Genomic DNA, 27,384 nt, shown 5'->3' with positions numbered 1-27,384 from the left:
TGAGTTACGTAATACGAATTGGCAGCATTTAAAACACTTTAAGATTAAGTCAAATACAAAATTTATTGATTTGTCACAAAATTTATGTACAGAAATATAAAATACCATACAGATTATAAACCCCCTATGTTTTTTTTTACTTTCAGAGTAATTGCATTAAGCTGTTTACCATTTTTGACTTGTGCAAGCTGAGCACAAATATCATAGCTGATAAAAGAAACCTTCCATCAAAACTAAACCCATTTATTTATGTTCATTGATGAAGCTGAGATATCTAGCGGAGTCTGTGAATAAGACATATTGGCTCCTATCGCAGATGTTAGTCCCCGCCAGGCCCACACTGAGAGACACAATACCACGGAGATAGTAAGACACCTTATTGTCGGCTTCGGTCCGAGGAATCACAAAGCCACCGCCGCTGTCCCCATTGCAAGCACTTGTACCTAAATAAATGCAAACATTATTATCAAATCATTATTATTGAGGCGGATACAGTCGAGACATAGAAGACAGACGGAGAAATAAACTTTGAAGGTACACCCACCCTGTCCCACCCCGGTATAGGTGACTTATGGTCACCCCTTCGGAGCTCTCGCATGAATCTAATTTTTTTTAATAAAAGGCTCTACAATTTATATAAATGAAGCTAGGCCTTCAAAGTCCCCGCATACGGTGTTATGAAGCGGTATGCAAGCGCTTACAAGTACTAAACTAAGGACAACACAGAAAAATAAACAACAAAACAATCAAGATTAAGTGTCAGGCAGATAGTTGGTGGAGGGGACCCACACTCCAGTACCTGTAAACACATAAAAGTAAAGTAAACAATAGAGTGAAGGGGGAGTTTCACCGAACCACGACTGGCAGTCCTGTTGAGAAATTGGTGGTGGTTGGGGCGACTGGTGCAGGTCAGGACTTCCACACCCCTTAGCCGACCACCCGGTGGTGCCCTGAAGATAAGTATTGGAAAAAGAGGGATAAAACCATAGACATATGAATATTAGGTAGACCTGCCCTAAGTGATTAAAAGCGTATTATCCCCACTCCCCATACCGGTTCCATTGAGCCGGCTGGGCTCGCGTACGGCCTCAAGTGATATTTGAAAACGTGACGTCATCATTCTTGTCCGAACTATGGTCGAGGCATCATCGGTTCATTTTACGAAATAACACGGCAAAATGTTTACTTGTACTATGAAAACTGGTAAAAATAGATGCGAAAAAAGAGAATAAACCCAATTGTCGTATTACATTCCATATATAAGCATTATTTTATTTTATTTTAAGCATATTCACATCGTATAATATGAATCAGTTGTTACTATCACATCGAGAAACGTCTGGACGCGAAACACAAAGCTGGTTGGTTGCTGGGAAGTAAATTATGAACATTTATAAAAGTGTCTTAACTAAATACTCTGAAACTAACTACGACTCTGAATATAGAAGCTGCCTTACTTTGCCGAATTTGGACTTCGCAAATTTGTTCATAACGTGGCGAGTAATTTGCGCTCCCATGTAAAAATGTCTATTCATTCAAAGCAGATTTTACTTTTAAGAAGTAAATGGTGATATTATAATGCGAGATGCCTATTTACTGTCAGATTGATTTATTGACGAATCACAGTCATCTTCACTCCCTTCGTTCTTCAACAGTTGATTTTACCCCTCGCCTTTATCTTCTCGTCTATTAATTCCTATGTATGTGGATAAAACCCTAAAGAACCTAGGGGAAAGAAGCGTCAGGAGGTCGGAGGCAGGGTGGAGGTTACCCCAGCCCGCACAGTCACCCCTCTGACCACCAACGCTCATCAGGGGTGGCGCAGGTGATTGGCGGAGTACCCCGGTAAGAAAGAATAATAAGAAGCTCCAATCGTGCATGCGGGGACGAGGCCCGTTATCCAACCCCTAATGGGGAAAATAAACAAAACAAAACAGACAACGGAGTTCAGCTCTCGCCTGTAAACTCGTTGCTGTTACTAAAAAAAAAGAAAAGAAAACCGGAAAAAATACATGTAAAAAGAAGAGAAAATAATAGGAAAAATGAAAAACAATAATCAATCCAAAAAGTGCCACATAAGGGCAACGGTAAATAAGTAAAAACAAAAGTAAAGGTGTAAAAATAAGATCTGCATGGTCTGTAAAGAGGACAGTAAGTATTGAATAAGATAACAAAGTAAAGTAAGAGAGATAATTCGTAAACACAGATATACAAGAGTGCTTACAGTGTCTGTAAAAAGAAAAACAATGTGTTAACCTTAGACAGGGAAAAATAAACATATGAAAAGAAAACAGAAAATAAGAATTAAAAAGTACAAGACAAGTTAATTAAAAAAAAAACAAAATATAAACGAATGGAAATCATCTGCAACAGCTGGTACAGTAAAAAAAAGAAATAAGATAAGAATAATAAAATAAGAAAAACAGAATAGCATATACAATAATGAAAGAGTTGTAAAAGAATAAGTCATGGAGCAGGAGCAGTACACCGGGGATTCCCAATTATTACACTAGTCAACGACTCTAAGCACAGGCCATCTCTCAACCCAGATCCTAGTAAACTTCCTCAAACATTCGAAATTCACACTGTTAGAAACAAGATCGGTGTTCCACACCGGTCTAATGGGGACATTCAGACCGTCAATCATTTCGTCTCTGGCATCCTTCAAAATCTCACAGTGCCACAGAATGTGCTCGGCCGACTGGTAATTATTGCCACAAGCGCAATTGGGGTGGGTGGACAGGGCAAGGCTGTGAAGCCTTCCCCTGAATTCCCCATGTCCTGAAAGGAGCTGCGTAACGTGATGGTCCAGTTTGAGGAAGGCCCCTTCCATTCTGAGTTTAACTGAAGGGAAGAAGGAGAAGGTCCATCTTCCCTTGCTCGACCTATCCCAACGGACCTGCCACTCTTTGAGCGACAGGTCCCTCATCGTTCGGAGCAGTCCTGGGAGAGTTCCTGGTCCACCCGGTGTCAGGACGACACCAAGGTGGTTGGCCGGGGATCCACGGATTAATCGCTGCTTCGCTAACACCTCCCTAATTTCTAGATCGATTGGTAATATACCAGCCAAAATTGGCAAAGCGTCCGAAGCAACGGTTCGATATGCCCCAGATAGTGCCAGCAGGGGAGTGCGCTGACCCCTAGTGAGAGCAAGAAGTATTAAGCAGTTATCCAGGCGATGCTCCCAAACAGAGGCGGCATATGCGACTTGCGCAACATATACCCCCTTGTAGAGAGCGTGCAAAGCCGGTCTGCGAAGTCCCCACTCTGCCGTGGAGATTCTTCGAAGCTTCAGAAACAGCGATTGAGCCCTGCAGGATACATCTTTGACATGAGCCAGAAAGGAGGACGATCGATCTAGAGTGACACCTAAATATTTAACGTTATCCACAAATTTGATATTAGTGTCTCCCATACGGATGGTAGGGTTTCTTGTCTTATTGAAAGAACCCTTCATCAGGAGGCCCATAGTCTTCTGGGGAGCGAAGGTCATTTTATTCCTCTCCCCCCATTTAAGGAGGGTGTCCAAACCTTCACCAGCCTTACGTTCGACTTCTCTTCTACTGTCCCCAGAGACAAGATACATTTTATCATCCGCATAGTCGATCATGATACATCCTTCAGGTAAGGGTAACCTAGAGGAGCCATCGAAGGTTATATTCCAAAATTTAGGACCTAGGACGGAGCCTTGAGGACACCCCATATCGGTCTCGCGTTCAATAACAGTGTCACCATGAGAAATAATGACAGTTCGGCCCGATAAATAGTTGTCTACTGATTTAAATAGGGTTTTTGGGCAGTTCCTATTTTTAACCTTGATACGTATCATGTCCCACCATGCGTAGTCGAAGGCACCAGTAATATTGAGGAAGATTGCAACTACATACCTCTTTGTACAAACCTTCACCCAGTTAAGCGCAAATGAAATGGCGTACACGGTGGATCTACCGGAGACGAAGCCAAATTGGAGATCACTAGACGGGGAGAGTGATTGTTGTAGCCTATGCCGGATAAGTTTTTCCAGGATCTTGCCAAGCACTGGAAGTAAGGTGATGGGCCGATAGGCCTTGAAATCAGTTAGCGGCTTACCGTTCCCCTTTGGTATGACCCTGAGCACGCCTCTCTTCCATTCAGAAGGGAAAATTCCTCTTCTCAAACACGTTTCCATCACTTGGAAGAGCTCCTCCCTAGCGTGGATCCAGACTTGCTTCGCTATCACGCCATTAAGTCTGTCATGCCCTGGTGCCTTCTTAGGACCCAAACCCTTAATTATTAGGTCGATTTCTGCTCTAGTGACTGGAATGACTCTATCCTCTTGGGCGAGGTCTCTAGGTGGAAGCCGTGCCAGGAGTCTAACCTGTTTATGGTGGTCACTTTCTCCAATTACTGATTCTACAGGAACTAACTTGCCCAAAAGTGTATTGAGAGTAGAGGCCACATCTATCGTCTCAGCGTTCCTACCTTCTGTGATCCCAATGAGACTAGACAAAAACCGATCCGATCCTTTTCCGGATTTTTCAATTGCGCTGTGGATTTCCCACGGGTTGGCGTTTCCCACATTATTAACCCAGTCATGCCAAGCAGCTCGTTTCGCAAGGAGAACCGCCTGTTTGAAAGTTGCCCTGGATCTCCTGAGAGCTGCCTGAAGGGTAGCTGTCTCCTCCTCCGTACAGCATCCCCTCCTGGACAGTCCCAAGGCCCTATAGGCTCCTTTTTTTTTTTTTTTTTTTTTTTATAGGCCCCCTTTAGCGAAGTCAGCTCAGGTGACCACCACGGCGTTCTAATTTTCGTCTTTGGGTTTGATCTGCCCAGAGAGGAATCAGCCGCAGATACAACGGCAGTATTGAAAAAGTTTCCCAAATTGTCCGGATCACTAGCTGCTACGTGATGAAAATCCATTAATGTATCTCGTAGCGCCTCCCCAAAGTTATCCCAATTCGCCCTAGAGGTGTTGAAATTCCAGGAGGATCTCGGAGTTTCAGTTTTCTTAACACCTATTGTAAATGTGATTAATCTATGATCCGAGACTATTGCGCATTCATGGACCCTCCATTTAGATATCCTGGCCGCAACTGATCCAGAGCAAAGAGTTAGATCAATGTTGCTCTCTCCCATTGTGTTTGAAAAGGTAAAGAACGAACTCTGTTCGTTAACGATACAAAGGCCTTGCGCAGCAATAAGGTCTTCAACGGCGTCAGTCCCTTGATAGTACTGAATGGTTTTTATTATTGTCAAACCAAAGAGGAGAGCGAGCGTTAAAGTCCCCTCCGATAACTACGTTACGACCTTTAAGCGCGTTTAGGGCGCGCGTCAGACTCAGTGTTGCGGCGTGAATGGACTGTAATTTGCGGTTTTTTTGTGATATTGTTTGATTGACTTACCAATATCTCCAACTGTCGGCACCTTCCACTTTGCTCTGCTTTAATCACAGGTGGGGGTAATTGTTAGTATTGGAGGAGGTCAAGGAAAAGGAATAGTGATATTAGAATTGCGAAATGGTTCAATGCGTTATATATTGCTATTTTTATGCACTCTTCACGGCGTTCTTTGCGGTTTAACATTTGCCGTATACAGCGCGGCGCGGTGGGTTTTAACTCAATATAGGTTATGCGGAAAGCGGTTGCACTTGCGGCGCGGTTACTTAAACAACTGACTTGATGTAGGTAAACGCGCGGAACGCGGGCGGGAAACAACTCGAACCAAATACTATGCAACAATAACTGGCCCGAGCATGCCCCCCGCCTTGACCAATGGTCAAAGTAACTAATACAACAAAGAAAAAAAAATGAAAACCAAAAACACGTTATGAAAGGATTCAATAAACAATACTGAACCCGCGGTAGAACTAAATTCTAAATTAACTAAATCTAAGATAACGTTAAAGTTATTGTGTAGGCAGGGGACAGAGTTTAACGACTGCCCTGCGATATGTTCCGGAGTTAGTCTTAACGTCCGCAACGCGGATCACCCCATCTACGCCGGGGTGGACGTTTACCACTACGCCAATAGGCCATTGTAGTGGTGCGATATTGTCACTCTTAATTATTACCACGGTGCCTTTCGTTATTGGATTCGAATTTGTATTCCATTTCTGACGCGATTGCAGCGTGTTCAGATACTCCATTCGCCATCGATTCCAGAAAGTCTGGACGAGACGATCGACAAGATGTTTTCGTTGCAGCAAATTTACTGGCGCATCTGACAAATCAGCAGCGGGTAAAGATTGTAATGGAGTGAGCGTTAAAAAATGCGCGGGTGTCAAAGGCAATGGAGCCGAAACATCGGTAACGCTGAGCACTGATAATGGGCGTGAATTTAGAATAGCTTCAATCTGATGAAGAACCGTTTGGATCTCTTCGTATGTGAGAAGAGATGTACCCACAACTTTATTTAAGTAACATTTAATGCACTTAATGTTACTCTCCCAGATCCCACCGAAGTGGGGTGCTTGTGGAGGATTCATCTTCCACTCGATACGGTTTTCCAACAAATTTTCTGAGAATTCTTTCTTGTAGTCCGGTGACTCTAAAAGTTCGAATAAAGCCTTCAAATGCGATTTAGCTCCTACGAAATTTGTCCCATTATCAGAATACATTACATTTACAGGCCCTCGACGGGATAGAAAACGTTTGAACGCGTTGAGAAAGACTTCGGTCGAGAGGTCTGAAGCGAGTTCAATGTGAACCGCGCGGGTCACCAGACAGATAAATAAGCAAATGTATGCCTTTTGGCTTCTAACACCCCGACGTCTATGCGGGATTATTTGAAGCGGCCCAGCGTAGTCGACCCCCGTGTGCAGAAAGGCCTTAGCTTCGCGGACGCGGCAAGCGGGTAAATCTCCCATTATTGGGAATTGCGGTTTGGGATTGACTCTAAAGCATGTATTGCACTGATGCACGCGTTTCCGAATCAAATTGCGCGAAGAAAGTATCCAAAACCTTTGCCTCAACAGAGACATAAGTAAGGTGGGTCCCGTATGCAAGTTCTTAGTGTGGTAATAATCTACTATTAAATCAACTATATGATCATGAGCGGGTAATAAAATAGGATGACGACTATCAAATTCGAGTTCGGCGTTTCTCAATCTGCCTCCTACTCTTAGGAGACCGTCCTGAATAAATGGATTTAATTTAGCAAGAACTTGCCGTACTTTCTTGCCATCGTTCACTGACTTCATATCATCGGAAAAATGTACTTGCTGAACTGCCTTTATAATAGCGGTTTCTGCAATGTCAATATGGCTTAACTCAAATTTACGCGGCAATTTCCTAATGAAGCGAAACACGTAAATGACAATTCGAATCAATTTCGACCACGAATGAATGCGAGAAGCCAATGTGCATAATAAAGGTGACACGATTGTCTTGAGGCGATTATCGGTTTTAGGTTTCATTTCGGGTGGATCAGCTACACGAGAGCACAAGCCAAAAGTGGTTGGCTGTTCATACTGATTGGGTTTCAATTCCGGTAACTGTTCTGAATTTGCGTGCTTAAATGGTGAAATAGGCCACTCGAAATGCGGCTGGCAAAGCCATTTTGGACCATTCCACCAAATGTCATTTGCTATCAATTGCGATGGTAGCATACCTCTTGACAGGCAGTCGCTAGGGTTATCAGCACCTGCGACATGATAAAAATGACTACTGTTTAAATTTTCGTGTATTTTTGCTACGCGATTGGCAACAAAGGTTTGCCAGCGGTGAGGTGATGAATGAATCCAACTTAAAGTTACAGTCGAATCAGAAAAGGCAAATGTTGAATGAATAGTAAACCTAGCGGAGTAATTATCAATTACCTTTTTTAACAGGTGCGATAACAATAATGCAGCGCATAATTCTAGGCGTGCTAAGGAGACGATTTTTAGCGGTGCTACCTTTGATTTTGCGCAAACTAATTGAACCTTAATTCGGTTATCAGGAGTGGTCACATGAGCGTATACCACTCCTCCATATGCCTTTTCGCTTGCATCCGCAAATCCAACAAGTATTAACGTGCATCCTTCAGTGACTCCTATATGACGTGGAATACGAATCGACGATATTGACGGCAATTCCACGTTGCCACTGCCACTGTTGTGATATCCTTGCGGGTGGGATTTCGTCCCAATCGATTTTCAAATTCCACAGCTCCTTTATTAGAAGTTTGGCTTGTACAATTATAGGTGCTACCAGACCCATCACGTCAAAGAGTCTAGCGACAGATGATAAAATATTGCGTTTCGTACAAGTTCGATTGTCTGGAGTAACTTCAAATTCGAAAATGTCATCCGAAGGATGCCATCGTAGCCCAAGGATTTTTAGCGATGCATCATTATCGAAAGTTACACTTTGCGAAAGGCGAAGTTCCAATGGAACGTTTTCTAAAACTGTGCTGGAATTGGATGCCCACTTAGCGAGTTGAAAACCTACTGACTGGAAGAGCTCAATCAACTCTTCAGCCGCGCGGATAGCTTCTTGCTCATTTAAAGCAGAGCTAGCGATGTCGTCTACATAAACATCTCTATTAATAATATCCCTTGCAAGAGGGAAGCGAGCGCCTTCATCTAACATTAATTGTTTGATTGCTCGAAGGGCTAAGAACGGACTACATTTAAGACCGAATGTTACGCGATTGTATTGGTAAGCCTGAAGCGGCTTTTGCGGATCGAATCTATATAAAATTCGTTGATAACGACGATCTTCTTTGCGAACATTTATACATAAATACATTTGACGAACGTCTGCGGATATTGCGATAGGAAAAAGGCGTAAATTCAGAAGAATGCAAAATAAATCATTCTGTAGGCTTGGTCCCGTGTGTAAAATATCGTTCAAAGATAAACCAGTTTTTGTCTTTGCGCTTGCGTCCAGAACCACTCTCACCTTTGTTGTCAATTTATCTTCACGCCTAACTGCGTGATGCGGGATGTAGTATGCGTTTTCTGACGGTAAGGCTTCCACCTGGGACAGATAACCTTTATGAATATGTTCTCTTATTACTTCATCATAAAGCGGTTTTAGTTCTGGCAGATGATTAAATTTTCTTTCTAGTGAGTAAAACCGATTTTGCGCAGCTTGCAATGAATCACCTAAGTCACAAGGGTTGCTTTTGAATGGCAAAGCCACTTCATAAGAACCGTCCTCGAGGCGAGTTGTGGTGCCTTTAAAAATGTCTTCAGCTTCTTTTTCTTCGAGGCTGTGAACTGGTTCCGAACCAATATCTTCGATTTCCCAGAATTTTTGCATTAAGTTCTCAATTTCGTGCGTAGCGCAGAAAGTGAATGCGGTGTTTGGTTGAGAATTTACTGGGGCGTCACCCATAAAAACATAACCTAATGTGGTTTGAATCGCGACTGGAAAACCGGGGGTGATTATCTTATTTGGTAGCAACAGTTGAGAGAACAGACTGACGCCAATTAGCAAATCGATTGGGCCTGGTATTGCCCAGGTGTCGTCTGCCAGCGGAACATTTATAAATTTATATGACGTCAAGTCCACCTTGCAAGTAGGTAAATGAGCGGTAATTTTTTCTAAAACTAGAGCGGTTATGGAGTATTTGAAGTAGGGATCAATCCTAGATTGAATTGTCAATGTGACACTTCCTCTTTTTGATTGCGTTTTGCCACCTAAACCCTGGACTGCGAAGCGCGTTCCTGAACTGACTGCCAGGCCTAATTTTTCACAACATTGTGAAGTTATATAATGCTTTTGTGAGCCTGGGTCTAGAAGACAGCGGACGGTATTCTCTTCACCGTTTCGATCAACAGTGTTAACTTTGGCGGTAGCAAGAACTTCAGTGGTTGCCCCTTGTCGCGTGGTTGCTGACATAGTACATATCGGCGGTTCTGCATCGTTAGGTTGAGTTTCTCCATTGGATGTGGAGGCGTTTGCTTGACTGGGTTTATCAAAATGAAGAAAAGTATGGTGCTTGCCATGACACTTATGACAAGTGCCTTTTGATTTACATTTTGTAGATGTATGTTGCGGGCTCAAGCAATTAAAACACAAAGATTTTTCCTTTGCGAAGGAAAACCTTTCCTTTGGTGATAATTTTAAAAATTGTGTACAAGTGTACAGTTGCGTGTGGTTCTCATTTTGACAATAAAGGCATTTTGATTGCGTACTTGTGTAAGTATGATGTGTGCGGAGTTGAGCTGTGCGACCAGTTCCACCGGAACTGGTTGAATGTGTGTTGGCGGTGTTAGGTCCACGAGTTGTTGAAGTTCGTTGCAGAATTTTGACCTGATCTTGCACAAACGACACCAATTGCTTGCAGGTGGGAATCTCAATTTCTCGAACTGAGAGCTCAAATGCTTGTGCAGTTTGCGACTCTAACTTCTGCAAAGCGCATTGTAGTAATATAAAATCCGAAAGGTCTTCTATTCCCAATTGTTTTAGTGCGGCGATAGATGCTGAATATTTTTCTATAAAAACTGTCAGATTGTTTGCGTTGTGAGCTACGGTTTTTGAATGAAATATGTTATTCAGGTAATAAGTGGCAAGAGATCGCTTATCTTGATATTTATTGACTAGCGTATCCCAGATTATTTTATATGTGTCTCCAGTTGGCACTAAACCTGACGTAACATTTTTCGCGGTTCCAGTTAATTTTCCAATTAAATATTGTACGCGTTGCGAATCAGATAGTTGTGAATTTAAATGAACATTTGTTTTGAATGTTTCATAAAATAGGTGCCAATTTTCCATCCGTCCATCAAACGTAGGTAATTCTATAGCGGGTAACTTAATAAAATTATTATTATTAGTCGTAGCAGCACACGCAGATGTAGATGTTTGCGGTTTTGTAGCTAAATTTGGTTTAAAATTATTTCGTGCGCGAATAATACGTGTGTATAATTCTTCAAACTGTTCCCAGCTTGAATAATCTGGTTCAGAATTCGGGTCTGACGTAAGAGTATTCTCGTTAATTTGATCAATAATTAATTCAAATTTATTTTTAAATTCTAAAATACTTTCAGATTCGGACATAAATGCTTCACCTGAGCGTGACGCGTCGAAATTGATTGGCAAATTATTTGCAAGCAAAACTAAATTTTGAACCCTTTTTAGAATAATATCTCTTTTCCCTTTTAGTAAAACTAATTGTCTTTTTAGTTTGTCTTCCATTTTTAGAATTATTTGCAAACTAAAAGTTTAATTATTTATAAAATAATGCGCAAGAAACACAAGTGTACTGGGTGACAATTTGTACTGACGAATTATAGTGGAGAAGTTATTTTCCAAATAATTAAATATATTGTGCCATAAACTCAAGCGATGTTTACGTACGTACTTAGGTTGGCATTAATACATAGACGAATATATTACGCTGGAATATCTTTGCGATTTGCACCGAATAAATTTGCTACAACAACATCGATAAATAATTTAATTACCCAAAATATCAAAGAGTACCTATACCTAGGCATGTAATTTCAAATAGCGGGCGAGTATTGCTAACTGAATTCTTACACAAAATGAATGCGATTTGCGATTGAATAGGAATAAATGGTTCTAGAATTACCAAAATGTAATTCTCAATTTAAATAATCCGGCTCGAAGGACCAAATGTTGCGGCGTGAATGGACTGTAATTTGCGGTTTTTTTGTGATATTGTTTGATTGACTTACCAATATCTCCAACTGTCGGCACCTTCCACTTTGCTCTGCTTTAATCACAGGTGGGGGTAATTGTTAGTATTGGAGGAGGTCAAGGAAAAGGAATAGTGATATTAGAATTGCGAAATGGTTCAATGCGTTATATATTGCTATTTTTATGCACTCTTCACGGCGTTCTTTGCGGTTTAAAATTTGCCGTATACAGCGCGGCGCGGTGGGTTTTAACTCAATATAGGTTATGCGGAAAGCGGTTGCACTTGCGGCGCGGTTACTTAAACAACTGACTTGATGTAGGTAAACGCGCGGAACGCGGGCGGGAAACAACTCGAACCAAATACTATGCAACAATAACTGGCCCGAGCACTCAGGATATGTGGTTCTACCGGATTCCCCCATTTAAAATAGACTGAGATCAGATAGATCTCAGTGTCAGCAAATTTAATACATACACAGGTTTGGTACTCATTAGACAGCCCTGCCAGAAGGAGGGGGCTGATCAATGATGTATTGACTAGAACACCCGCCCCCGGCGATGAGCCGACTTCGAGTACCGCTCCCGGAAATTCAATTGGTGTTTTACCTTCCCAGGTGTACTGCTCCTGAATAAGCAAGATGTCAATGTTGAGGTCAGACATGACCCGCTGCGCGTCCAGGGTGGCCATCCGGGATCGCTGCAAGTTAATCTGACCTAGGGAGAGGAGATTAGCAGGAGCCATAATCTGTCATTCTAACTTGTGCATTGATGGCTGCAAGCTGTGCGGGACAGTCTCTATCCCCAGTAGGATGATCAGCAGTCTTCCTAAAACGGGTGCAAGTGGCACAGACAGCGGGAAGTGCCTTCTTGGGGCAATCCTCAGGTTTGTGTCCCACAGCGGCGCAGTGGCGACAAGTTTCTTTCTCCTGAGACCAAGACTTACTAATATGACCATAATGTTGACACTTAAAGCATCTGGTCGCGCCTGTATAATCGCGAGTGCGACAGGCATTCCACCCAAGGAAGCACATTCCGCTGTCTAGTAAGACCTTTCGAGCAGCTGGATGACAGGTCACCACCATATTCATGGTGGGGATGTCCCGTTTTCCGAAGAGCGAAACTCGTCGCATGGTCCGAAGGTGATCCTCCAAAGACAAAGAAGTCTGGCCAGATAAATTACTCGCGTAGATCTCGGAGAAAAGCTCCTGGTCGGCAGATTGTTCACATTTAGGAACATTATAAATAACGATTTTCGGAAGACGGCCTAGAGGGTTGATCATCTTTAGACCACTTGCCACGAGTTTTGCCTCGGCCTTTTTAATATTTTCCAGTCCCTTGATGTCCTTGGCTTGAAAAGCCATGCCAGCGCCTTTGATCTTCCTGGAGCGTACGATTTGGAAGTCGTCCTTCCTCGGGTTCAAAATTTTCTCCAGGGTCTTGAGGGTTTCCTCCGATGTTTTACCCTCTGGAGTTTGCGGATAAACCAAGACCGTTAGTGGCTTCTGTGGAATTGGACGCTCAAAGCCATTAACAACTATCTTTTTGGATGCTGGCATTCCAGCCGCAGCATTTGCGTAGGAAAGTGTTTCCCTGTGAATGGGAGTGTGAGAACTGACTGTGCGACTTTTAATAGCTTGATCCAGTTTTGTGGAGAGCGTCGACTGTGCACTAAGCATCTCATCAATGGTAGAAGACCTGGTGGAGAGCGTATTCAACTCAAGCATCAGTCTGGTGATATCCGACATCAAGTCGTCTAATGTGGTGTTGATAAGGCTTGTGATGTTTTGGACATCCACAAAAATAAACGATAAATAATAAAATAACGTGCTCTAAAAATTTTTTGTTTAAACAACGACGGAAGATTTATTGACAGACAGGCCTTGAGTAAACAGAATCCCACGGGAAAGGAGAGACCGGAGGACAGTCGAGTTTGGAACTTGGGTGGATTGACAGCCCCGAGAAAGGGATACAAATCAGAAGTGTTGTTTGAAATTGCAGTTAATTATTGAATTCAAATGGTATTAGAGAATATTGCGGAATATTGAATTAAAGTGAAAGATTATTGATCCGGTGTTTGTGTGAAGTGAAAGTGATTCGACTCAGTGGGAAAACAATTAATAATAATGACAATAATAATAATTGGATAATTTGTAGAGCGCCGTTTTGTAAAAACCCACCTCAGGGGCGCCAGGTGTTGTGCAATCGCGATTGTGTTATAAAGTTGTGTTGATTTAAACGTGATTTCGTATACAGTTCGAACTAGATTGCTTGTCTTAAAAACATGAAAATAATAAAAATATTGATTGCGTTTTAAAATAGAGTGAATGTACTTAAAGGCAGGAAGTGTTTAATCGGGCTAAGTTATTGATTTGGCGAGATGGCATTCTATCCACGGAGACCGAAAACCAGAGAATCAAATAGATTATTAACTGTGGGTTCGAATCCTAACAGATTAGGGAGGTACAATTTTATTTACAGGAATATTTAATTACCCTTTTATAAGCGTAGGGAGGAGGTCGAAAATTAAAGTGATTTAGCTATATAGTGTAACCAGGTAAGTTTCACACGAGGATTTGGAGGTGACTAACAGGGTGAGTTTTATATTATTTATTAAATTTCAGAGGACCCTTTTAATAATAGGATACAACCGAGTTTGCAACGCCTGCATCCCAAATAATCTTCCCATAAGAAGGGATACGCTAGACGCATTGTCAATCAGCCGTGAGCGAGAGACGAGTCAACGACCTTTTCATATATAGGCCGAGAGGCGCGGAGTACAGTCAGTCAAAGGGGAAGTTTTGCTAGCGTATGCCGTCCCAAATTGAAAGCGATCGGATACAACCAGACGGAACAAAATGAAAACTTTTCTTCTGTTATTTGACCTTCTAATTTAATACTTTCATCTATTGTTTGACTTTCTAAGTTACGAATTGGGATGCACAAAAACAAATCTAAAGTCGAAAGAGGGAGATGGTAATCTCCGAAATAAAACTACCAACCGAACAACTTTTCTCAACAGGTATCTTTCGAGAGGTAGGCAGCCTCTTTAAATTAAATGCAAAAAATCAAACCAATTATCCGTTTATACCTTACCTGAGAGGATAGGTATTCAGTAGAAGTTACCCATACCTAATACACGAGGATGCTAGTAACCTCATAAAATAAATACTGGAACCAAATATTAAAATACAGACAGTCTTCATCCCAAATTTGGCATATCGAGTAGACCTTACATATATCTCACATGATAATTGGCTGAATGGGTAGGCACACAACCTATCGTTAATAAGCAGGCAGAATGTCGACAAGATCGTCGTGTGTTATATGTGTATTGACCTAGAAAGGGATGTAAACCCCCGACGGCGTGGGAGTTACAACGTTTTCTGGAGGTGGCACGTAACTTAGGACCTTGCGTGTCACATTTTCGCGACTAGATTCGTGATAAAGGGATGTTATGGTTTTCCCCTTCTACACTCAGTAAAGTAGTTTATCCTGGAGGTGTTTGAGATTGGGGCAATTCTGAAATTGGTGAAGAGACCTGGTTTTCTTTATTCTGGCGTGAAGGTTGCCGATTTGGAACAAGGGGAGACCCGGCCGGTTGTGATATCCAGACACGCAGATATCGATCGCCTTGCTCAAATTATCATCCATCAGTTTTGTTTGGTAAGCGGAGGAGCCAATCTTAACTTGAAAAAAAATTCATTTCCTTTCCTCTCCTTCCCCTCCCAAAATATATACATGGATGGCGCCGACAACTAACACCATAAATTTATCGTATGTATATCACATATATAAAATCTAACACTTTATTATATTCACATTACCCTACGATAGGTAGAATCGAGTAGCTAGGGGGGGGTGAGCAGGCGACTTAGAAGATAAGGTTTATGAAATGGTTTTGAAAAACAGCGGTAATGGATTCAACTCACTCTATCTCAAAAGAACCAAGGGATACCACACAAAACATAAATAACTAGGTTTCTAAACCGAGAAACAAAAACCCAACACAACGTTCGGTGAAGCCTTTTTATACTGAACCGTCACGTGAAATGAGTACGTTCAAGGTCGTACGTCACGTAGACAAACTAGGATGTACACACTTGAAGGGGTGTGTAATAAAGAAAAGACGGCAGGGAGGACCTTCCTACCCCGGATATATATATAACCAAAGCCTTATGGAAAAGTTACCTACGGGACTTAAGGAAAATGTATCGTAGAAAGAAGAGAAGGAAAAGTTTGAAGTAGAAAGGGCAGATCATTACATCTGGTGCCGTGACCAGGAGAGATAGATATACAAGCTGGTTTGAATTCATTACTGTTGTTGAAAAAAAAAAAATGGATTTCATAAACCTTATTAATTCACATGAACAGCAAAAGAAATGGTACCTATCGTCAAAAATGATAACAGAGACATCGTACTTCAAAGGCAAAATAGAATAAACAGACAGACCCGGAAAACATTGAATTCATTGTGACGACAAAAAACATCTAAAATGTTCATAAACAACGAAGCCAAAGGATAAACAAACATCGAAATCGGATTAATTATAACACAAGAATAAGATAGCTGGGACAAATCTAAAATAAACATTGCATTCAGATATCGTGAAGTATATGGCATATTTTATACCGTTGATATTTGAATAAATGTAAACAATTATTGTTTATTCCAGATCTAAAAGGCAGAGAATGTTTAAGACATAAATAATAAAAGACAGACAAAACCATCGGATCACCGCCGAGGACACAAAATAAAAACAAATCAACATGAAAATAAATAACACTCGAACATAATACAAATAACGTATTGAGGTGAAACAACACTGTTTAAACAAATAACTCAGAGTTTAAAAATAAACAAGTGTGACATGACATATTGAATTTCTACCCATAGAGACACAAAAACACTTGAAAAGCTGAGGGCGGAAAAAAACTCACCAGTAGAACAAGCCGATAATCACGGGAACCAAAAAAATAAACAGATGCTAGGTTAGAAACGAAGAACAGGGGCGCTCAACATTTTGGAAGAATTAAAATAAAATTTAAAAATAAAAATAAAAAATAAATACAGAGGTATTCGAGAAACGTAAATTACCTATAGTTATTTCTAATCCCATCGACTAACACGAGGAAGCGAGATTACCCGTTGGGCTTAGAACTAAAGGGAGGCTGTGATGTTTTGGACATCCACAAAAATAAACGATAAATAATAAAATAACGTGCTCTAAAAATTTTTTGTTTAAACAACGACGGAAGATTTATTGACAGACAGGCCTTGAGTAAACAGAATCCCACGGGAAAGGAGAGACCGGAGGACAGTCGAGTTTGGAACTTGGGTGGATTGACAGCCCCGAGAAAGGGATACAAATCAGAAGTGTTGTTTGAAATTGCAGTTAATTATTGAATTCAAATGGTATTAGAGAATATTGCGGAATATTGAATTAAAGTGAAAGATTATTGATCCGGTGTTTGTGTGAAGTGAAAGTGATTCGACTCAGTGGGAAAACAATTAATAATAATGACAATAATAATAATTGGATAATTTGTAGAGCGCCGTTTTGTAAAAACCCACCTCAGGGGCGCCAGGTGTTGTGCAATCGCGATTGTGTTATAAAGTTGTGTTGATTTAAACGTGATTTCGTATACAGTTCGAACTAGATTGCTTGTCTTAAAAACATGAAAATAATAAAAATATTGATTGCGTTTTAAAATAGAGTGAATGTACTTAAAGGCAGGAAGTGTTTAATCGGGCTAAGTTATTGATTTGGCGAGATGGCATTCTATCCACGGAGACCGAAAACCAGAGAATCAAATAGATTATTAACTGTGGGTTCGAATCCTAACAGATTAGGGAGGTACAATTTTATTTACAGGAATATTTAATTACCCTTTTATAAGCGTAGGGAGGAGGTCGAAAATTAAAGTGATTTAGCTATATAGTGTAACCAGGTAAGTTTCACACGAGGATTTGGAGGTGACTAACAGGGTGAGTTTTATATTATTTATTAAATTTCAGAGGACCCTTTTAATAATAGGATACAACCGAGTTTGCAACGCCTGCATCCCAAATAATCTTCCCATAAGAAGGGATACGCTAGACGCATTGTCAATCAGCCGTGAGCGAGAGACGAGTCAACGACCTTTTCATATATAGGCCGAGAGGCGCGGAGTACAGTCAGTCAAAGGGGAAGTTTTGCTAGCGTATGCCGTCCCAAATTGAAAGCGATCGGATACAACCAGACGGAACAAAATGAAAACTTTTCTTCTGTTATTTGACCTTCTAATTTAATACTTTCATCTATTGTTTGACTTTCTAAGTTACGAATTGGGATGCACAAAAACAAATCTAAAGTCGAAAGAGGGAGATGGTAATCTCCGAAATAAAACTACCAACCGAACAACTTTTCTCAACAGGTATCTTTCGAGAGGTAGGCAGCCTCTTTAAATTAAATGCAAAAAATCAAACCAATTATCCGTTTATACCTTACCTGAGAGGATAGGTATTCAGTAGAAGTTACCCATACCTAATACACGAGGATGCTAGTAACCTCATAAAATAAATACTGGAACCAAATATTAAAATACAGACAGTCCTCATCCCAAATTTGGCATATCGAGTAGACCTTACATATATCTCACATGGTAATTGGCTGAATGGGTAGGCACACAACCTATCGTTAATAAGCAGGCAGAATGTCGACAAGATCGTCGTGTGTTATATGTGTATTGACCTAGAAAGGGATGTAAACCCCCGACGGCGTGGGAGTTACAACGTTTTCTGGAGGTGGCACGTAACTTAGGACCTTGCGTGTCACATTTTCGCGACTAGATTCGTGATAAAGGAATGTTATGGTTTTCCCCTTCTACACTCAGTAAAGTAGTTTATCCTGGAGGTGTTTGAGATTGGGGCAATTCTGAAATTGGTGAAGAGACCTGGTTTTCTTTATTCTGGCGTGAAGGTTGCCGATTTGGAACAAGGGGAGACCCGGCCGGTTGTGATATCCAGACACGCAGATATCGATCGCCTTGCTCAAATTATCATCCATCAGTTTTGTTTGGTAAGCGGAGGAGCCAATCTTAACTTGAAAAAAAATTCATTTCCTTTCCTCTCCTTCCCCTCCCAAAATATATACATGGATGGCGCCGACAACTAACACCATAAATTTATCGTATGTATATCACATATATAAAATCTAACACTTTATTATATTCACATTACCCTACGATAGGTAGAATCGAGTAGCTAGGGGGGGGTGAGCAGGCGACTTAGAAGATAAGGTTTATGAAATGGTTTTGAAAAACAGCGGTAATGGATTCAACTCACTCTATCTCAAAAGAACCAAGGGATACCACACAAAACATAAATAACTAGGTTTCTAAACCGAGAAACAAAAACCCAACACAACGTTCGGTGAAGCCTTTTTATACTGAACCGTCACGTGAAATGAGTACGTTCAAGGTCGTACGTCACGTAGACAAACTAGGATGTACACACTTGAAGGGGTGTGTAATAAAGAAAAGACGGCAGGGAGGACCTTCCTACCCCGGATATATATATAACCAAAGCCTTATGGAAAAGTTACCTACGGGACTTAAGGAAAATGTATCGTAGAAAGAAGAGAAGGAAAAGTTTGAAGTAGAAAGGGCAGATCATTACAGGCTTTTGTCCGCCTTATTTAACTTATTGGTGCCGTCCATCAAAACTGCTCTTATTTTCTGGCACTTATCCAAGGCTGGGATGGCCTTCCATTCCTGGTTACCCGGGGAGTCGCTATAACGAGTGCGTTTTTTGTTTTCCACATTAGGGGTGGTAGAGGGCACAATGGAAGGCATCTCATGATTATCCGACGAGAATGGATTGGGACGAGTGGGTGGTTGATTGGTTCCCAGTTCACTATCAGTGTCAATAACCGATTTGTCCCTCTGGGATTTTGTTTTGTACCTTTTCCGAACCCTGGAAGGCCCGGGTCTTGGTGATCCAGGATTAAGTAAGACTTTTATTTGTTCCATAATTTTTTCCCTTTCCCCCATAGGTAAAACTGGATTTTCAGAACCGCCATCTGAATCTACAGACGAAATTGTGCCTGACGGCATTTTTCACGAAATAATGGGGTAAATGTAAATTTACCCCAGATTTTGAAATTGATTTTGAAATTTTCCCCAAAAATGGGGAAAAAATTGGGATTTTTTTTTGTTCAAACTGCCTTTAGATGTGTAGAAATGTTAATTTTATGGGTACAAAATATTTTTTAGGGACAAAATTTGACTGAGAGTATAAAAATTTAGTATCCCTCCCCGAAAGGAAACAGAAATTTAGATTTAATGTTCAAATGTTCACACTTTACTAGACCTCCACTCCAGAATGATTATCAAAAATTTTAGAAAAAAGAAATGTCACTGTCAGTAAATTGTCGTGGAATGTTCCAGAATAAATGGACACGTGGCGCACACAAAAACACTACTAGCAGAAAAAGTATAACACCCACAGAAAAAACACGACGATCACTAGACGCAGAAAAAAATTCTGCGTCGAATAAAGTATGTGTCGTCGAGATTCACTTATAACTGAGCATTTAAATCGTATATCGATGAGGAACACCGCACATAAAAAGAAAATCACTATAGAAACTCAGAAAAAAGTGTCAAAAGCACCGGGAATTTTAACAAGACGATTCAGATGGAAACTTTTCACCCAGTATCGGTAGTGGATACCGGGGATGTGGTAGAAACCACCACTAGGGCAGATTTTTAGTTTTTTGACACTTAAATACTATTATAAAACTAAAGAAACACAATCACAGGAAAAAAAGTATTACAGGCGGATAGCCCGTAAAAAAATACACCTGGTGGCGCTTTAACGTTTGTAGAAATCTTGACCGGAACCGATTTTAGAATAATAGATTGCGGAGCAAAATTGTAGCATGTTCTAACCGCGGAGGCGAGAACTGAACGAATAAACTAGTAAGTTTTTAGATTCTCACGGCCAAAAGCATTTTTATTGTTTGTTTTTGGGGTGTTATGCCGTGTTGCGCTAACTCCTTCTTTAGCCGACGTTTCGGACAGCGTTGCAGTGTCCATCATCAGGGCAGATCCGGTAGATCCGAAGATGTGTAAATTTTGGTTGTCGAGTTTGTGCTTATTTGTTTGTGGCCTGGGCCCGTCCAAGTGCGAAATGCCAACGGAAGTGGCATAGATCTGCCCTGATGATGGACACTGCAACGCTGTCCGAAACGTCGGCTAAAGAAGGAGTTAGTGCAACACGGCATAACACCCCAAAAACAAACAATAAAAAAAGAGAAATAAACTATTTGCTAAAATTAGGGTCTTAGATATTCCGCAGTTATTTACTAAAACATACGGAAGAATAACATGATGGTACAAGATCACAACACACACCCGCTTTTCATCAAACCTGAGATGCGTGCTCCCTAAAACCATTCAAACATTCTCTCAATGACAACACAGGTTAATCACTCCATGCGTTGAATATTGATATGCTAATATAAAGTCAAATAATTCTAAATCCTTTTTTACTATCCATTTTCAACATTGCCTATTGGAAAGCGGGCGAGCTTTCTAGAATACACGAGTTCCTAACACTTTTTAAAAAAAGTATCACTCTATCATTTTTTGTATCGCTAAATTCAAATGGGACCGTAAATAAGTATATTTATATATAAGTATATACGTACCACGTTTAACCTGTGTTAAAGAAAAAATACGTAGGTAATGATACAAAATAATCGGCATAATTTTGCGTGTATTTTAATCTTTTTATATTTTTAATATTTATGTTTAATATTTTTTTATTTTCTTTATATCAATCAGTTATCTTTTTATAATAAAAACACATAAATTATGATGAGCCACAAAGTGAATGCTTTTTACAATTACGTAGTTATCTTTTTATCAATCATTTTAATCTTACTTTTTATTTCTAATATGGTTCTATAATAATACGTATTTCTAAAATTTTAGTTTTAACATAACATTGTCCTTTTCCCTTAAGTTTTATTATTTGTTCTACAAATTATTGATTTGTTATTCTTATATAAATCATGTTCGACTACCATAATACGGGCATACGTCTAGTATGGTAGTGAATCACCAAAATTGTAATCTTTTAAAATTTATAAAAAAATAGGCTTATTGTGGTATTCACCATGTTTTACCTTATCACTAAAATGAAATTCACAAAGGTTGTTATTGGGTCTTGTTGTTTCAAAAATGGAATTAGATGAACCGCTGTGTCATCATCCTCTTTACATTTCTACAGCTACTGGTTTTCCACTCTCAACAACTGCAAAAGTTTTCCAAGGTGACATAGTAATAACCCTATTAGTTTCCAGAAGCAATAAATAATTGTACATATTACCATTTCTTCTGCCCGCGCAAAAAGTGGTGTTGGTCAGATATTTTTTGAAAAACACCGGTTCACTCAGAAGACATTCAAAGTCGGGAATCACAGGCACTTCGGCAGCCGCCAACTTCTCGGATAGTGTCAAATTCTCATTAAGTCCCCAACCAACAACCTGGAATTATTGTTCTTCAAATATATTATCCTGTTTGTCCACAGAATTTTCATTAACAACACAATTACACAGATTATAAATATGTTAAAGATTATATCTAAAATGCTACACAGAATAAAAACTAATGATATAAGAACCTAGTTATGAGGCATGTTCTCATTTGACTCTGGTTGGAAATTTCACATAGTATTCACATTTTTTAATATTAGATTTAATTTAGGCACGCTATACTCAAGGCTTTGTCCGTATTTATTTTTATACTTGCTGTGCCGCGTTGCTGTGGCTCAGTCTGTATGTGCAGATAGAGAAACAATACCGCGTGTTGCTTTTACGTCCAACAGATAGCGCTGTTTTAAAAGAACATGTTTTCACCTGTCACAGGTGACATCTGTTTAATATGGGTACATAAAAAACACATACTTATTCGAATGCAAGGTTGTGTCAAGATTTCAAACAAATGAACTTTTACATTTTTTATTTAGGTATATAAAATATAAAAAGATTTATATAAAAGCATGGCTTTCACAAAGAAAGGATTGTGAACCTGGTATGTATTGTGCTCATATTCCACCTTCCTCTTATACATATTAAGGCTAACATAAACATTTTACATGATGAACTGTAGTAATTAATGTTAAAATATTATTATGCTAAATTAATTTTACTTACTGTTCCGAGTGATCCAAACACGCGATTTTTAGACAAATCCTCGTCTGGCCACAAACATATTGGTTGAATTAGAAGACCGTACTCCGCTTTAGATCTCAGGCGGACCATAGCTATGTCATTCCTCATCAGCATTGGGTTATAATCTTCAAAGATGTAGACATCTGATACCTAAAAGTAATAAATAGATTTGTTGAAAGAAAAAAGTGCATAAAACATTGAGATTCCTTTTAAAATTCTCAAGTGTCCGTGTCAACCATACTTAAAACATATTTAAAATGAAATAAAATATTTTTTGTTTTAAAACCACGAGTTTTTAATAATTTTTTGAATCGACTGGTTTCGCTTTACTCAAGCATCTTCAGGGTACAAATTATTGGTCGGTTCAAAAAATTATTAAAAACTCGTGGTTTTAAAACAAAAATTATTTTATTTCATTTTAAATATGTCAAACCACAAAGTGATTGCTTTCTACAATAATAAATAAAACATATTTTTTCTATGCGTAATTCAAATATGTGTTTTAAAATTAGTTTTAATATGAAACTGAATTATAATGCCTTTCTTCCACAGGGATACACAAGTAAATAATCCGATACTCATGTTGTGTACTTACGTCGCGAACAACTTATCGCGCAGTCAACACTTCGCTATTATCACAAGAATTATTGTTGAATTCGAAAATGTCTTCAACCTGCGCCTGTGTACGATGTATGGTGGTAGTTGCTAAGTTACTTGAATCGTCGAGTATCGGATACTTGTGTATCCTAAAGGCCTAAATATATACATACCCTTCTTTCCTGTAAATATGGATTTTCACCATTTAAATTATACTTTCCAAGTTGAATAAGCAGATTATTGCTGGGTACTAAAGTTCTTGATCTGGATATTGTTACACAATGGGCAGCTAAAAATAAGGTGAACACAAAATTGTATAAAGAACTAGTCCCAACAAATAGTAATGTAATACATATTCTTGTCGCAGTAATATTTTGCACAGCAAATAATGTGAGTCTTGTGCGTGTAAATAAGTGATAAAGAGTAAAACAAAATGTATTATTCTACCTGTTACAATGGCGGTACTGGACACAAGGGTCCCACCACACTGGTATGCCCACTTGATTGTAAAACGGCGGTTCAGGGCGACATGCCACGGCCAGTCTCCGAGTTTGGTTGCCACAGCACCAAACACCAGTTCCGTGTGTGGCAACTGTCTCCTGCCGCAGAAGGCATTGAAGTTTGCAGGATTGGTTAAAGTGCCCACGGCTGTGTCTGCTACACCTTCGAGGGAAGGCTGCCACTGTGAAACGTATGTTTGGTGAGCGAATACCAACATTCAAATAAAATATAATGTACGTAAATGCAAACAAAAAATGCATTGTGTTGGTTGTTTTCTGAGATTCGTATTGCGCTTCCTCCTGCAGGCCTTCCGTCAGCCCAGCTGAATCCAAAATCAGAATAAGTGATTTATTATTTATAATTAAGTAGTAAAGAGTTATTTGACTGGATACATACCTTTCTAGGATTTTCGCAGACCGGTTCTGAATTGATTGTAACGGATTTTATATTTGGAAATGGTCTTCCTTGGGGCGCTAGCACCTCAAATACCAATCTGTCTGGAACTCTTCCATAGTATGGAGTAATTGTAAAAACCATATTGCGTGCATAAACTCGCGCAATTTCTTTATCCTAAAAGCATTAATTTTTATCAAAAAATTTTCGGTTGGGATTTTTGCTAAAATTAAACGATTATTAAAGCTCTTAATTTTATGTTATTACATGGAATTATTTTCTTCGAATGGAGATGTGGTCAAGGGTTAAGGCTGAGTGGTTTATTTAATCCAAAGATCGCGGGTTCATATTTTAGTTAGCGAATTTGTGTTAATTCACAATTCCTTCATTGAAAATAATAATAATAGAATACTTGCGGCACTTTCCAGAGTGGAAGATACTCTCAGTATCATCTAGGGGTAAAACCACCATCCAGTATTAAAACGTTGCTTAAAATGGCTTTAGCTATGTTTGGTGACCAGATCTGAATAGCCAAGTACTTCCCTAACTTCCTTCAGCCTCACAACATACCCCAATCGGGGATGCCATAGTCTCACTGGCTCCAAACATTTGGGACTCTTGTACATTGAGAAATGAAAGATAGTTAGTTGGTAATTGTTGAAACAAAGTATAATTTGTGCCTAAAAGTGCAGCGGTTATGTAAATAATTACGAAAACTAGTTTTATTGATAATACTTGTACAGACCACTTTAATGACTGCCTCGCTGTCCAGAACTAAATCGATAGTTGCTTCGCGATATTTTTTATAATCCGTCAGGTTGATAGTTCCATTCCAATAATTTTCCTCAGAGATAGGTCTACCACTTTCTTTCGACATAATAATAAAACTATCATCGCAAGGACTTATTGACGAATAAGCAGTTCCTATGAGTATTCCAGAGCTGCCATTATTAGAACTATTCGTTTGGCAGTATATTTGTGCTGACATATGAAGCAGGATATTGATTATTAAAAATATTGTAGTCTGTGAAGTCATCTGGAAAGAAAGTTTAATATTACTTAGTGGAATGAACTAATTGATTTTTAGAACTTAAAGTAGGTACGAACATTTACAAAAAAAAACTTTTTCCAATCAAGCAAATTAGTGTTTTTAGCTAATGATGTCAATAAGTATATGATTTTTTTTAAATTTTTAGCACAGTTACAGATTTACAGTAGGTATGTAATGGATATTTTTATTTATTTTACTCTCCATAAGTTGGACTCGGGATTATGGGATAAATATTTACATAATCATAATGACTTGAATTGTTTTTGTAAAAATTCACACCGAATGCATTTTATGCCGAATAAAGGTGCCTACCAGCTCACACTACATTTAAAACTGACAGACGTATTGAAGGTTAAATACATTTATTTAGTTAATATTTTATTATTTATTTTGTCTTTCTTTTAACCCTTTCACACCCGCATTATTGTTTCCACATATATAAAATATGTAATGCTTGATAATACCTCAGAAAATTATTTGAAAATTTTTGGTATTTAATTTTTTTTTTTTTTTAGAATTTTTTCTATGTTAATTTGGATTAACATTGGGCGTCAGAGGGTATTTTTTAAATAGTAACTTAAAATAAAAGTTTCATGTCAAAAATGCATATTTACAATGTAATGATAATCTCTAAGGTACAAACAAATAACATTAACTGAAATTCATTGAGAAATAAAGAAATAATCTAGGATAATAAATCTTTAAAAATTCGCCATGCTAGTCGAAAACATGTCCGTCACTACCAGTGTTAATTTGAATGAACATTGAAATTCATTTACAATATTCTGGGAAATGACTATGATCGGTGAATTGAACTGATGTTATTATTATAGAACATATCTTAATGATTTAAAATATTTGTAATTCGAGTATAAAATATTGATATCTCACCTTAAATTAAGTAATCAATGACGGCAGAAATTCGATAAAATTCACAATCATCAGATGTCAAAATATTTATCGTCGTTGTGGCGGGAATAAGGATTTCAACCGAGCGGAAAAAAAACACCACAGAAAAGACTACAAACTATAAGAAAACGAACTTTTCTAAATCGCTACCGTTACTGTAAAAAAATTCACAAAGTTCATGTTAATTTGAATTAACACTGGGGCTGAAAGGGTTAAGTGCATTTTATTATCCCGTAAAGTATTTTTTTACACTTACCTTAAGTGTATTTTATTACCTCGAAATGTATTGTTTACACCTACTTTAAGTGCATTTTATTATCCCGCAATGTATTTTTTACACTTACCTTAAGTGTATTTTATTATCTCGAAATGTATTTTTTACACCTACTTTTAAGTGCATTTTAACATCCCGCAATGTATTTATGATGTGACAAAACAGCGCCCTTCAGGTGATTTTTCACAAAAACGACACAGTAAAAATATACGGACCGGTCAGTGGCTGAGTTGACATCGCGTTTTTGTCCCACCCAGGCGTAGTGTGTTCAATTCCTCGACTGGCTCCTGAAGTCCTCCATCACAACACAAGTAAGATTTTCCGCTTACCGTGGTGGAGATTTTCAAATATTGTCAGCTTATTCGTAACCCGGGAATATTTGTCTTTATTTAAAAAAAAATACAAATCACAAATCATCCAAATATTATTATTATGTTTAAAGAAAAAAAACCTTTTGTGTTGATTCTCAGAATTAATTCAATATCAATCGCAATGGTAAAATCATATGAGCTGTTTTTGTATTTAAATATAAACACATTGATAACGACGATATCCAACGAAGAACTGAACTGGCGAGAAAAACTAAATTTAATTTAGAAAAGACGATACTAAAAATAGCGGTTTTTGCCAAACCATTGCAGATATGAAATAGACAGGGCCGGCCGTATGAGAGCGCATTAGGGTAAAATCACAAACGAAAAAAATTCCAAAAATAAAAAAAATAAAAATTGAACCTGGATACATACAAAATAAATTTTACTCCAGGAATAGTCCTTCAACGATGTTTTGAATATTCACATTTCATTTTACGACCGAAACACTTTCTTTCGCGCGGGTTTGGCTTGCGACGCCACTGCGCCCGTATTTACT

General features: G+C 39.0%; 1 protein-coding gene across 1 annotated transcript; it reads right to left on the bottom strand.

Annotated features, from left to right (window-relative positions):
• Positions 1–115: 115 nt before the first annotated feature.
• On the bottom strand, positions 116–26,508 carry LOC149426442 (chymotrypsin-C-like). Its single transcript, XM_089636956.1, has 8 exons — positions 26,497–26,508; positions 25,026–25,316; positions 24,284–24,457; positions 23,834–24,068; positions 23,560–23,675; positions 22,772–22,939; positions 21,946–22,102; positions 116–443 (listed from the first exon to the last, which is right to left on the bottom strand). Exons 2-8 carry the CDS (start codon positions 25,314–25,316, stop codon positions 244–246), a joined length of 1,341 nt encoding a protein of 446 aa, XP_089493082.1. The 5' UTR covers positions 26,497–26,508; the 3' UTR covers positions 116–243.
• Positions 26,509–27,384: the final 876 nt, after the last annotated feature.

The sequence above is a fragment of the Hesperophylax consimilis genome, chromosome 1 (genome assembly GCF_061612785.1).
Source record: "Hesperophylax consimilis isolate HC1 chromosome 1, BYU_Hcon_1.0, whole genome shotgun sequence".
Lineage (NCBI taxonomy): Eukaryota > Metazoa > Arthropoda > Insecta > Trichoptera > Limnephilidae > Hesperophylax > Hesperophylax consimilis.
This window is presented reverse-complemented; position numbering and strand designations above follow the sequence as displayed.

Bases quoted from the DNA above. Each gene is read 5' to 3' on its own strand.
- LOC149426442 (XM_089636956.1), bottom strand. From the start codon at position 25,316: ATGACTTCACAGACTACAATATTTTTAATAATCAATATCCTGCTTCAT. The intron at 22,940-23,559 runs GTATGTATATAT...TATTACTTTTAG, and splicing joins CATATTTACAGGAAAGAAGG to GTATCAGATGTCTACATCTT. The intron at 22,103-22,771 runs GTAAGTAAAATT...CAATAATTCCAG, and splicing joins TGTTTGGATCACTCGGAACA to GTTGTTGGTTGGGGACTTAA.